The 14006-nt window shown below is 44.0% G+C and overlaps 1 protein-coding gene across 1 annotated transcript; it reads right to left on the bottom strand.

Annotated features, from left to right (window-relative positions):
- Positions 1-2880: 2880 nt before the first annotated feature.
- Positions 2881-13984, bottom strand: tmco3 (transmembrane and coiled-coil domains 3). Its single transcript, XM_036540927.1, has 14 exons — positions 13915-13984; positions 12723-12824; positions 12110-12627; positions 10477-10656; positions 9570-9761; positions 7026-7154; positions 6704-6796; positions 6331-6517; positions 5971-6088; positions 5516-5711; positions 4968-5118; positions 4740-4819; positions 4333-4482; positions 2881-3014 (listed from the first exon to the last, which is right to left on the bottom strand). The coding sequence occupies exons 3-14, from the start codon at positions 12530-12532 to the stop codon at positions 2901-2903; spliced, it is 2013 nt and encodes a 670-aa protein (XP_036396820.1). The 5' UTR covers positions 12533-12627; positions 12723-12824; positions 13915-13984; the 3' UTR covers positions 2881-2900.
- Positions 13985-14006: the final 22 nt, after the last annotated feature.

Below are 14006 nucleotides of genomic sequence, written 5' to 3'. Positions count from 1 at the left end.
AATAAACTTGCTTTAAACGTAAGTAGCTGTCAAAGCGAGGAAGACATGATGACTTAGCTGATACCCCAGCTCATAAATGCAGCTTCGATACACTAGGCAGCCAGTAGTTTAACACAAAAAGTTCTGTAGCTTTATCTTGATTTTCTTTATATTAATATACATGGAAGCCTGCTAAGATTAAGAAATATGCCCATTGTCAAGTGTTGTTCCAAAGAGTATTTTAGGCAACATAGGAGAAAGCAAACAGTCCTCTGGATATCTATTAAAATAAGTCATAACTTTATTGCAAATGATAGAACGAAGGAGATTGTGTTGATACAGTTTTGATGAGATGGTATAAATGTAATCAAATGATAAGGCCTGTCAGTTAACCTTCATGTTCTATATTCTGCATTACTGGATTTGATAAAGTCTCTTCTGTTTCGGTTCAGAAACAAACCAGTACATTTACTTTTGAAAATTATTTCCTGGAATGTAAAGAAAAGAAAGTATAAAAAACAAATAGGACATTAAAGGTTTAAAGACGTAACAGGTAATATAGTGAAAGCTGTGCAGCACAGTGAAATACAAAGGGCCCACTTTCATGGTGCCGTTTAACAGAAGTCTAAGTTACCATGAAATGATCTAAGAACTATCTTCAACATAAATCTACTGTAGCAGCAATGTTTCCTTCAGTTTCCCATATTCAGATACACAAAATCAAATCAACAATACAGACCAACAGAGAAGAACAACCTTTTTCTGTGGAATCCACTCAGTCCATAAATAAATGCTGGTATGTATTCAGTTAGGAAACTGCTAATAACTAGCTGTGATTGTAAAAATAGCCCCACAAACAAGGGGTGACTGTGCATCTTTGGTTGTGTTTAGAATGGTGTCTGATTTTAATGTTAACTCCTTCTGCAGTCTGCTGTAGAACAGCTCTAAAGAATATGTGTATTCAGACAACGGATGATCTGTACTGTGCATGTGAGCGCTGGCACAGTTCCACAACCCCCAGTAGCCTTTTCACTATAAATATAACATTAATTATATTACACTTTTAATTTTACCATTTCCCTTTATAGAATTAATGTAAACAGTAGGTCAGGGAAATCCAAACAAGCAAGAATAGGCACTCTTCAGGAGCTTCAACTTGTTTTGGTGGATGCCTTAATTTGTGCTTCTTGACTATCTAGCGGTGAAATGGAGGTACACTAATAACTGTTAGGGAGATGCACATTTATTTGGCTCCACAACCAAAGTTTGCCTGTGATACTGTGTCTGTGATTGTCAGATTGTGTTGCTGTACCAGAAACATGTAAAGAAAGCAGACTCAGGACTGATGTGTAGGTTGGTCCATGAGAACACAAATGAAATCCTTCCATAACAGGACAGAAACAGGCAAGTGATGCAAAACAGATTAAACCGTCAGCCAGTGAGTGGAGGACACAACCTTTTCCAGGAGTGCCCATGCACAACCAGAAATAAAGTGATGAAAAGATCATTTGGAATGTGTTCTTCGAATATTTCAGTTGTGGAACCATGGTACAATGTTCATTGTTGAGTAGCCAAAGTACTGCTAAATTTAACGTAAAAAGCTAAAAGATCCTCAGCGACGCAGAACAAGCACCTGTACAAGCTGGGGAAGGGGAAGGGCTCACTGAAAACCTCCTGGGGCCTGTTGCACCAGCTGCATGTAAGTTGGTCTTAAGTCATAAAATGGATGCTTTTACATCCAAATTTGTAACCCAATTTTGTACCCATTACACCAACACCAATGAGGTTTGTGGCAGCAATGTGCAGTGTATCTAATGCATGTTAACGTGAACAAATATGTAATGATAATCGTTACTGTGCAATTCTCCATGTCAGGCCACACATACAGAACCTTTTACATTTGTGTTTCAAAACACCAATAGGTTGACGTCCAATTATTGGGTCAGTAAACCTAAAATGAAAGCTAACTTCAGAGATTAAGGATAAAAACGAAACTATACGATATGACCACCAAATACAATGACACTTAGACTGCCATGTACAACAGCTGATACTGTGGATGTGCATGACAGGGCATGCCGTATCCCCACAGTGAGCGTGTTAGCCCGCTGTGCTTTGAATTGCACTATTTGCATAAAATGTAAACACAGCCAGCATCTGCAAGGCAGACACTCACAGTGCTCTCCAGACATGTGCTCTAACTGACATGAAAGCTTCTGTGAGCTGGTAAAAGTTTTACTGAATCTAAACCACTCTTTCAGTGTCATGTAAGTGCAAATAGCCAGAGGATTGTTTTTCGTCTGTGCTTATCATTTACCAGCCAAATGTATACATTCATTGTGAGAGCTATACAGACAACATGCAATTTCTGTAATTATTCATGGAAAATATATCACACAAATAATACATTCATAAATTAAATTTTTGTCAGCATGAAAACAGTCTAAAACATCCAAAACCTGCCCTCCAGTAGGCACAGGATGTACAGTATATATGCCCTGGAATAAAGGAAAGAATGGAATCAATCCACCAGGTGAAACAGGTGTAAATTGTATGTGCTGCTTAAGCTCCGTTCTATATCATACAGAGCAGTAAGCCAAGCATACGCCCAGTTGGTGCAACCAGCCCCCGTGCTGATAATCACACACTTACAGTCAGTCACACAGGGCTTGTGTGGCCTAGTAAGACTCACCACTCTCTCATTCACATGTATTGCTGCACAGGTCATTATTAAAAACCAACAAACCAACCTCCCTATGAACCCAGCTATGTGCATATAAAGCTCTGTGGAAGTATAAAACATTGAAACAATTTTAACTGTAAAACAGCAGATTCACTTTGACCCAGCACTGTCCCATGACCCCCCACCCCCCATCCCCCACCCCCCCACCACTGGCCACCGCAGAGCAAGTCCTGTGGGGTCAGGTGACCATCCTCCTCTCTGACCTGGGTACACACTTGAGGGTGGCAACTCTCCACAGAACAGGTGCCAAAAGCAGACTGAGTGTGGTGACACTGAGGACCAGCAGGTACACCTGGAGACAGGGAGAGGCATGGGATTACACCGAGAGAGAGACACGGTTTTCTTCGTAGAAAGCTGTGCTTATACCCAAAAACAGCTAGAGAAACAGAAGGGGTTACACCTGCAGGAGGAGGGAGACTGACAGGGTTAGGACCACAGAGAGGGAATGAGACAGGGTTACATGTAGTGAGAGAGAGAGACAGCTAGAATGAACAAATTACAGTACAACCCCAGCATTTTAAAGAGCAAATTTGATCACCACAATTACACAGGCATGTAAACAGTAATTTTGAGGAATTCTCTTGGCTGTATAAAAACACAAGCCAAATATATCAAATCACAGCACCACAACTGCACTCAGTATAGTCCAACAGAATAATATGATAATGATGATAATAGTGTGTTCTTGCATTACTTTTTTATCAGAGGCATTGGTTTAAATTGGGCCTAATGTCTTAGGTTACCATCCCTGAACAATACTGGAGACCTGACCAATAGCAATAAATTATCACTCTTCAAAAAGACCCAGATACCTGAGGCATTTCACAGCATTTTACATAAAGTATGCCACTGCATGCAATGTATATTTTTGGGTCTATGAGCTAATAGGTTAACCTGACAGTAACTAAAAAAGGAGAAAAATCCCAAATAAAATTAGGCTCTGAATATTTAAATCCATTGCTAAACCATGTGGCAACGATGTGTGGGGACCTCTAACAGAGCAAGATGTTGCCAAATGTGGCAAACAACCAATAAAATCCTTGAACGATTCTCTGTGCGTGTCTCTATGACAATGCCCCAGTTTGAAAGGACTTACAGTGGAATTGTAGCTTAGCAGCTGGCTGATGAGCTGCATAAGCTCAGAGAGGAAGGAAACTTCTGAGGGACTCCTGCAGAGGAAGGTGTGTGTGTGTATGTGTGTGTGTATACAGTATGTGCTCAGATGAGGATGCCTCCTCCTGAGAGATAAAACTCAGATCTCTCTCCCCACAAAGCACAGTGCATGTGTGCAACTCTCTGATAATTAAATAACATGCTTGTGCTATGCTAAGAGTTAGTCAAACAATCATTCCATAATACCACACACACACACACACACACACAAAGTCAGAACAGTGGTAATCATTAGAAACAAAACATTAGAAAAAAGACATCAATTTGAAAAAACTGAATGAGAAAGACTGAAAGAGCTATACTAAGACTGACAGAATAAAACAGATGGGAAAATGACACACTGACAGACAGAACGAGAAAGAGGGAAAGACTCAGACTGACAGAGTGATGTGGGAAAGAGAGAATGACAGAATGGGGAAAAAACTGAGACTACATACCTCTCGAGAGATGATGCCTGCTCGACGGGCGCGGCTGCCCAGGACGAAGGAGAATTCGCTGACCTGAGCGAGACCAGCTGAGACAATCCAGCGGATGTGTCGGGCACCGGGGGGCAGGATGACGGACAGCACCAGCACTGCCAAGATAAACTGGGGGGACAGCAGGGATATCACACACACACACACACACACACACACTAATGAGCCTATGGGAACACACACATGCATGGGAGTTTCATTACACAGCACAACGGAAGATGAACTTGTAATGAGCTCTACAGAAACCATGAGGAACTGAAAAAAAATATTTCTGACAGTTGATGTAAAATATACCATAGTCATGAACATTAGAGATAGGGAGACAGTACAACACAGCCATGGTCAGAGATGAGGAGGTGGCATATTACCTTAGTAATGACCAGGGATAGGGTCAGCACTAGCAGAACAGTCAGCTCGTATAGTACAAAGGTTGGGAATACATGGAGTCCTGTCAGAAAGAATGCACTGCCAGTCAATAATCACAGTTTGGTCGGCCATAGCAGCACACAGCTGCAGGACTGATGCTTCATAAGCAAAGTACTATACAGTCATATAGTACTTTGCTCATGAGTACTATACAGAAGCAGTGAGCTTACCAATGGAGGCGAAGAAGATGATGGCCAAGAAATCTCTGATTGGCTCTATGCAGCTCATAACCTCACTGGTGATCATATGACCCTGGGAGGAGAGAAGTGCTCCAGCCAGGAAGCAGCCCAACTCCATGGAAACATCCAGGAGCTCTGTCACCTGCAGGGATTGGTGGCAGTGTGAGTATGAGGCAGGAAGAACAGGGAAGGGGAGGAAGGCCACATAAGAAAGAGGGAGAAGAGTGTCCCATCTACACACAGAAGAGGGTGTGTTGTCCGCATGAAGAAGAGGGAGAGGGAGAATCAACAACACGAGACAGATTAGAGCGTTCCCTCAGCATGAGGGAAGAGGAAGAGGAGGGCACACACATGAGGAAGAGGAGGAGCACACAGACCATCAGCATGAGGAGGAAGAGGAGGGTGCACACAGACCATCAGCATGAGTCGAAGGAAGAGGAAGATACACACAGAGGAGGCGGAACAGCACAGTATACCATCGGCATGAGGAAAAGGTAAAGAAGAGCACAAAGACCAGGAGGAGGGGGGGCACACTGTACCATCAGCATGAGGAAGACGAAAGCGGTCGTTCCCAGCACTAGGATCTCCTTGTTGCCCTTGCTCTCCGCATGCAGCTTCTTGTAGTAGGGGGCGATCAGGAAGGATCTGAACAGCATGCACACCAGCAGTACAGCCGCCAGGGAGAACAGGACCTGACCCAGCAGCATTAGAATACGCAGGCTTCCCATGACCACACTGCAACAGACAGCAACTAAACCGTGACTCCACTGGGGGGGGGAAGACAACAGGATCACGAGCACACTGCAGCAGCACAACACGACAACGGTCGCACGAGGAGGGCGTGGGACTGGGGCTGAACAGGTTACTCAGACCCGTCGTGCAGTGTGTTTGTTAAAAGCGTGGCTGTAATCACCTGGGCGCAGGTGTGAGGTGGTGCGAGTTTAGTAAGGTACTGGCCAGTGGGACTCAGGTGTGGAAGGAAGAGGAGATTTACCTGTCCAGGCTCCCATCCCCGGCCTGAATAAGGGTGGGCATGACAGCGATGAACAAACCCAGCTGAACATCCTGCATCACCAGCATACCCAGGAGAACACTGCTGTACTCCAGCTCACCTGTACAGGTACATACACACATCTGAGATCTACACAAATACACACACACACACACACACACACACACAAAACTGAACCATGCTTCAATGCTCCTCCCCTCCATATATTCCGGAGATATACACATGCCCAAAACAGCATGACTCTACTACCCTATTACTCATCTGTGCAGGTAAATATAAAGACAACAAATACAAGACACACATGCACAAAGCTGTATCTGCAGACATATAAAAGGGGGGTACCTTCCTTGTCTCCTCGTATTCCCCCCGCGAGAAAGCGCGACACCAGCGGGGTGCTGGAGAGAGACAGGCAGCTGAAGACGAAGACGGTCTGAGTGGGACGGATCTGCAGCAGCCGCCCCCACAGCAGCCCCACCCCCACCATCAGCAGGGTCATGTAGCATGGTCCCTGCACTGAGATCTTCCACACCTGCTCAGGCACACACACACATCGTACAACTTACACGCGCTTAACACCGTACACAGTACACCTAGAACCAGCTTTACACTGTACAAACACAGATAAGCATACACAATATCCTACACACACTGTGGAGCCTACACTCACTTCACTTCCAAAGCAGGGTTGGGGGTACTGAATGTTGCATCACTGTACCTTGCGCAGGCGTTCAGGGGAGAACTCCAGCCCAACCACAAACAGTGTGAAGAAGACTCCAAACTCCCCCAGGGTCTCCACCTGCACCATGGACTGCAGAGAGACACAGTAACACAGTAATACCTGCACCACGGAAACACACACACGCACACACAAACCATGGAAATACAGATAATTAATCAAATTCGTGTATTCTGGAGGTACTAAGTGAAAGCAGTTACTACTCAGGGCCACCAGAAATGGCCAACGTGGAGGGACTACAGTCAAAGAAGCTGGCCATTGTAAAGGTAAAACATGACTGAGAGCTAAACTATCCTCTTACCTTAATGCTGTTGAGCCCAGAGGGGCCCAGGAGGACCCCACAGATGATGTAACCAAACATGGTGGGCAGTCCAACCAGAGTACAGAGCCACCCACAGGGCAAAGAGAGCATGACCACTGACACCAAGTCCTGGGTAATCAAAGACAGAACACACACCCAGAGCAAGTCTTCAGTTATCACTGCACATCAGCTAGTCCAGAATAATCAAACACAAAACTGTCAGGAAGTCTAAAGCTATCGCACACAGACCGCCCCACTGTCAGTGAGAACCAGACTGATGGGTTATCCAATATTTTTTAGGGCTGATGCTGATAGTGATATCTATTAGTAGATGAAGACCAGCAATGACCAACACATTGGGCATATCTACTTAGACGTTATGAGCATCACAGAAAAGCAAAATATGTGTTATAATTAATACATGTAAGTCATAAAATATACTTTCCTTTGTACAGCATAAAGCATAAGAAACTGATGGTGTTCTCTGCACTAGGCATCAGACAATTCCTGCCTTTCATTTGATTTTCCATTAGATTTGCACAAACAAATACTTTACAAACAGCTCCTGAACAGATCACTGTTTGGCCTATTATTTATTAGAATTATTATTGAGATTATTGTTTGATGAGTACTGCAGACATTTCTGTGTCAGGGAGCAAATAATAAAAGCATCTTGCGAGCTTGACAACTTAGTAAATACTTTCTCCCCTAACAAAGTTGCATCTTAACCTAAATTACTGGATTACGGTATGCTTTGTACTGATATAGTATGCTAGACTACAATTTACACAAATGTCTAGCAAACAATAAGCTTGGGGCAGCAGATCTATTCAGAATCAGAACTGAGGATACTTATAATGATGAGATACTGAACTAATCTATTTTATAATTTTATTCTATTTTCTTACAGTAATAAGAGGTGACAATTGACAAATGTTATTATGTGGGTAACGGAATTACAGAAGGGACGGCTTGCAATTTTCAAAACAGAGATAACACTGCAGGAAAATGTTAGCTAAAATGTTATGGATAAAATTCGTTACTCAAATATAGAGATGAATTGAAATAGCTATGCATGCTCCAGCTGCTGTATGAAATAAAATACACTAAGGTTTTATGTGGGCCTATATCAGACATGTGGGTTATGTAGCCTAGAGAAAAAGTCTCACTTTTTCTTTTTACAACCTGAATAAATTGAGTAGGCACCTAGATCAATACTTAAAATTATGTTGATCATTTCAGACAAGATGTGTGCTTTTATAGGGGTTTTATATTTTTTAAAGAGAAAAGTCCTTTCTTTCCTGAGATTTCATTTTAGGTGTGTTGAAACCCATCCTAAAACATTCCCAATGGCCTGGATGAGCACTGATGGTTAGCCCAGTCACCAGGCAGCAGATGCCATAGCAATGCAGATAGCATGATGAATGAATTCTGAACATCAGCCAATGAAACTGGTAGACCAGTGAAAACCTCTAATACCAAAGAAAAGCTCTAATTATGCTTTGGGGCAGGGCCTACAGTTAATCAGCTTGCACTGACATATCATGACAAAACAAACCCCCCCCCCCCCCCCCCACTGTTTCCAAAAAATACATTTTGCGTGGTTTTTCAAATTGCTTTTTATGTTATGCTTTTCAATTAACAAAACAGAGTTGCCAGTACATTAGAATCTTGAAACTATTCATTTCATACTGCAATCAGAACCATTATATTGTTAAGCTAGATAACAGCAAGCTATTTGGTCATCATTTTAAATGGCTGGTTTTATCAACATCTCACTATAATTTCATTGGTACATTACAAATGCATCACTTTTGAGCTACAATTTATTTTAATCTATCTTATCTATGTATCAATGAATCCGGTGTAAAATGCATATACATCACCACAGTTCTACTACTTTCATGTCAACTCAAATGGGTTTTAGGGAATCAGTTTGTTCCTTTCTGGATTTTATGGTTAATGCCGAAATTAAAATCAAATACAAAAAGTAACTCTATTGATGAAATGAATCTATTAGAAAGGGAGTTTCAAGATCTTCAAGATGTTGAAGTCTGCATGTATTATGCGGCTGTGCAGATCAAGCGATATCGAGTGAAGGAAGTCACTCTGGAAAAGACTAACTATGAAGGAGAAGAGATTAGAATACACCATCATGTACAATGAGACACCCATTTTGTTGCAGGAAGATGGGTGTGACTATGCATGTTTTGAAGAGAATAACAGAACATTTCTGTGGCCAGCACACAGCCCTGGCCACAACCCAGCAGAACAACTCTGGGATGAACTGGAGTGAAGAATTACAGCAAGCACAAGACAGCACTCTTCAATAGTTGAGCTTACTAATGTAACGGAGACTCGGGGCACAACACCACCAGCTTTCTAACAGATATCAGTGGACAGTCTTCCGCGACATGTTGGGCCAACAGGCTATATTCATTTCTTGGAATAAAGACACATTTAATTCACAACGACCCATGTCCCATGACTTTTGGTAGGACAGTGTGCGCGGGACTCAGAGAGGCTGACTGACTGGGAACATACCTGAATGAAGTGGCGGTCAGCGCGAGGCATGGTGGAGTCGCGGGGCTTTGTCAGAACGTACTGGTTATTCTGAGAGTCAATGAGCATACTCAGTCCTAGGTCATCCTCCACCTCCCGCTTGGACATATTCCTCTTGGAGTCATCCTCATCCTCCTCCACCCGCAGCACCGCCTCCACATTAACCCCCTTCATCTGCAGGGAGAGAGAGAGAGAGAGAGAGAAAGAGAGAGAGCCACAGGAAGAGTGAGGGAGAGAGAGCTGAACCTGGCTCAGAAAGAAAGAGTTCTGCAAACAGGACAAACACCACAAAAATCTAAGATCCAAAAAACATCAACAGATGAAAACTGATCATGCAAAGGGGTATTGCGGGAGAGAATTAGGCCAATTGCTGTTCAAACTAATGGCAATTCAGTTTTGGAAATATTGGATAAGTTGATCCATTGATTATTGATGATACTACAATGTTTACCAATTGTAGGAGCTGAGAGAAGAGTTTCCCAAATCAGCTGCTCTCAATGCACTGAGTAGGCCATCCAGCTTACATTAGCCTCCTCTAACACCAAACAGCCTCTAGACAGCACTTTATCAATGTAGTTATTCAAGGCTACAAGATCCATGTTTCCTAAGAACATTTTCAGACTAAAAACACTCGTTTCTAATCATGAAACCAGTGTCTGTAGGGGTCTAATTACAGGATTGTAAATTTGTTTGTGTGTGTACTTCAAAAAATCTTCAAATATGGAGGACTTCAGGAAGCAGTGTAAGAGACCAGTTTGTTGGGGGTTTTTTCCACTAAAACTACCATGACTTCAACGTCCAAACAGAACGCAGTACAGACAGGGTCTTGCCCAATTGTCGTTGCTTAAAGCGTATTCTTACTCTTCATTAGCTAAATGCGTGGTCTCACCTGTTTGTTGTAGTCAAAAGCATGGTCCTCTATCTCCTCTTCAAGCCGGTCAGCAGCACGCCTCACATCCTCCAAGATCTCATCCAGCATGGACAGAGTTTTGTTCTGGTCCTGGGCGCTCTTCACTGCCTCATTCTGGTGCTTCTCTGCAGCAATCAGCTCTACATACTCCTGCTCCTCCTGAAAACACACATGTACTTTCGTAATTTACTCCTTAATGTATACCTCAAACTAACCAAAGAGGCAAAAATTTTCACTTTCTGCATTCTCAACAGAAATGCAGAAGTGTGTAAATAGTGAGAAGTTCATAAAGTCTTAGCTCAGCTTCAGGATAATTCAAATGATTCCCTCAATCATCACACTTTACACAACATTTTACCACACTTATGTGTGTTTATATTAGCTATATATACTTTTTGGGCATTTCTATTACATTGAGGCACACCTTATGCAGGCTCTGTGGGCTGACTTTCTGATATAATTATGGTTGAGGTTGATACTGATAACTGATATGGCCAAAGTAAATAGGTGTTTTAACTTAACTTGAGGAATGAAGAATCAGGATGTTTTGTTTGCATATTCCTCCGACAATTAGGCATTGCTGAAAAAGAGTGTCTTTACATTATACTTTTCTGTTAAAAATGGTACACAGTGCACTGAGCAAGTGATGCAGGGTGCAGATTAGCATTGTATATTATCATTACTACCTAGCTAATTTCTAATCATTACACTGTTCATTTCCTCAGACACTGATTAATTTCAAACAAATTCTTCAACGTGGAATCACACCAGCATGACACGCATGTGATTGTATCGCTACCAACTAGATTAACCTAGAATATGTATGCAACAGCACCAGGAGTAGACAAAAAAAACACGTGGGAGTAAGTGAGAAGTGTGTGCAAATGATGAAGCCATAGCATCATCATTCAGACTCAGCTGCGACAGTTTCTCCTTTTCAAGCCACCTCCCACATATTAAAATGTAAATATGTACAGAGAAGGAGCAGCTGAACTCTGATGTTGTTGAATGGGATACATGGTCAAGTATATCTGCAGAAATTTAACAAAAACCCAAACAACCATTTCCAAGACACCACAAGGCAACACAGTCCGATTATACTTGAAAGAGGCCAGTAAGAGTGTGGCGCAACACCGACAGGAGGTCCACAATCCAGCACAATTTATCTTCACTATTCCCCTGCATTGGAAACAGTGGGAGGTAGCGGGTATAGATTGTCGACGGCAGTTCCGGGCTGTAACTGCTGCAATAAATACTTAGTGAGAAGCCCGCTGCGGTGCTGGCGTGAACAGGACCCCAGGGCTGCTGCGGAAGCAGTGTCAAGGCCCTGTCATCTCCCAATGCACAGGCAGAGTCCAGCCCGGCACTCCCCACCACACGCTCAGTCTGCCACACAAAGATAGCACAATCCGCTGAGTAATGCTGTCCCGGGCCAACCTCAACAGGGCCACATCCCTGCTCCCCTCAGTCAGATTACTTTAAAAAGCCGCTGGGCAGCTCTGCATTTGGGGCAAGGCCCAGCACCATCCCCACGACTCTCCCCCTCACTGCCCGCTACACTTACCGTCATGGCCAATCTCCCGCCATGCTCCACCCCCCTCAGCGGACTCACCTTGATGGCTGCCTCCCTAAGGGCCTCCAGTCTCTGCCGGCTGCTCTCCTTCATGTTAACAACGTCCCTGTAGTCCCCCTGCAGGGCACGCTGGAGACCGAGCACCGCCTGGAACACGGACTTTTCGCTCTCGTTCAGCTCCTTCTGGAAGATCTCCAGCGTGTGCACCTGGAACAGTTTCTCAGGGTCAGACAGAGAGCGGTCCCGCTCCACAGCGGCCATGGCGGCGCCCAGCTTCCTCACTGCTGCTTGCTTCTGCTTCAGAAGTCCCGATAGCCGGCGGCAGTTCTCCAGCACCCAGTGTCGGCCCTGCGTCACTGCCACGCCGCGCCCGCGGTGGAGCCTGATGGCGTGCTGGGCCACCTGCTCCTGTGGCAGCGCCCCCACCAGGCCCAGGCATAGAACTGCACACAGACCCCACATAGTGCCTGCTCAGCTTCTACTGGTCCCGCTCCCCACCTCCAGTCATCCGACTGTGTGCAGGAGAGAAGCCCAGGCTACATTCTCACTGCTGCCCCCTAGTGGTTGGAGAAGAGGTAGGAGAGACCAATTCAGTCAGGGAGCCCCTGTGTCATCAAAAAACCCTATTAAACCCATATAAAAATACACTTACAAAGGTGTCAAATCAGCAGTGTCAAATCCACCAAGCAGTGCGTGTCATAGCATCAGTTCCTCGTTCACTCTGTGCCTTTCGCCACGCTACAGTGAGCCATGTCTGCAAAACACAAAATCATTTTAAAAACTTTTACAAACACCACAAGAGTTCAATGTTCTATGCCCCCAACCTCACACCCCTCAGAAGCACACAAGACCTTCTGACCTCATTAACCACCCTCAGCCCTCTGAAACACTGAACTCTTTGTGAACAGATTCTAACCACACCCCTCTGGATCCTGGACGGCCTGCTTGTGCTTTACGAGGTGGGGCCATACCTGACTCACTGTAACAACATGGAGGCTCGATTCCCTACACTGTAACAACTGTATCCTGTAACCCTTTTCACCAGCAAACAGTGTAGATTTGTCCCAGCACAGTGTGAGAGGTTGAACTCCAATGTGAACATTTTCGGTACTGTACAGTAATTTTAAGCTTCAGACTTTCAGTACAAGCACAAATCACAAGCACAAATCAATCATAACAACTATGCAATTATGAAATTAACAGAATCCTGGGAGATTGTGTCTTATGTCACGTAATATGTATGTGTCTCCAGAAATATAAATGAGTTGACAGTGAATTCCTGACGCAACTGATCCTGAATTCACATTCCAGTCTTAAAATGAGGAGTCGCTGAGATACTGCATGTTGAGATAAATCAAAGCAGCGTATGACTGTCGTAGCAGTGACTGGACATGACAGAGCGCTGATTGCGCCACGAACCAAATTTCTGCGTGTTGGTGAATGTAGTTTTCCTGAATTCCGACGTGTTTCCTCCCAAGGAGGCAGACCCCTGAAAAAACGAATGAGTAACGTCTGCAACTCATTTTCGTTCTCAATGGAGACAGTTCCCTGCATCTTATAAACCTCGCGTTGTGTAATGATGCAATGCATCGTTGCAGTTCTGCGGGTTTAACCGGTCGTGTAGACCTGGATATTTGCATCTCTAACGCAGCTGAGTAGTTAGCCGACTAGCTACTTCCCTATTAAAGAACGCTCGTGATATAAAACAAAACAGCAATGACAATGTCATCTGCGATCTCAAAGCCTGAATAGCGTATCAACCGCAGAAAAGAACGTTCTGCTAACGTTAGCGAACATCAACATCACATTACTGCTGCTATATGCCATAGACCCGCAATCGTTACCTGCCGGATTCGTCCAGCGTCGTCCAGCCCTCCCCCAAACTCTTCAGTAAACGAAGGAAACAAACTTCCTTTCGCAATCCCAGCCCTCCCCG

Source organism: Megalops cyprinoides, chromosome 11 (genome assembly GCF_013368585.1).
Source record: "Megalops cyprinoides isolate fMegCyp1 chromosome 11, fMegCyp1.pri, whole genome shotgun sequence".
Lineage (NCBI taxonomy): Eukaryota > Metazoa > Chordata > Actinopteri > Elopiformes > Megalopidae > Megalops > Megalops cyprinoides.
The sequence above is the reverse complement of the archived record's forward strand: the minus strand, read 5'-3'. Positions and strand labels throughout refer to the sequence as shown.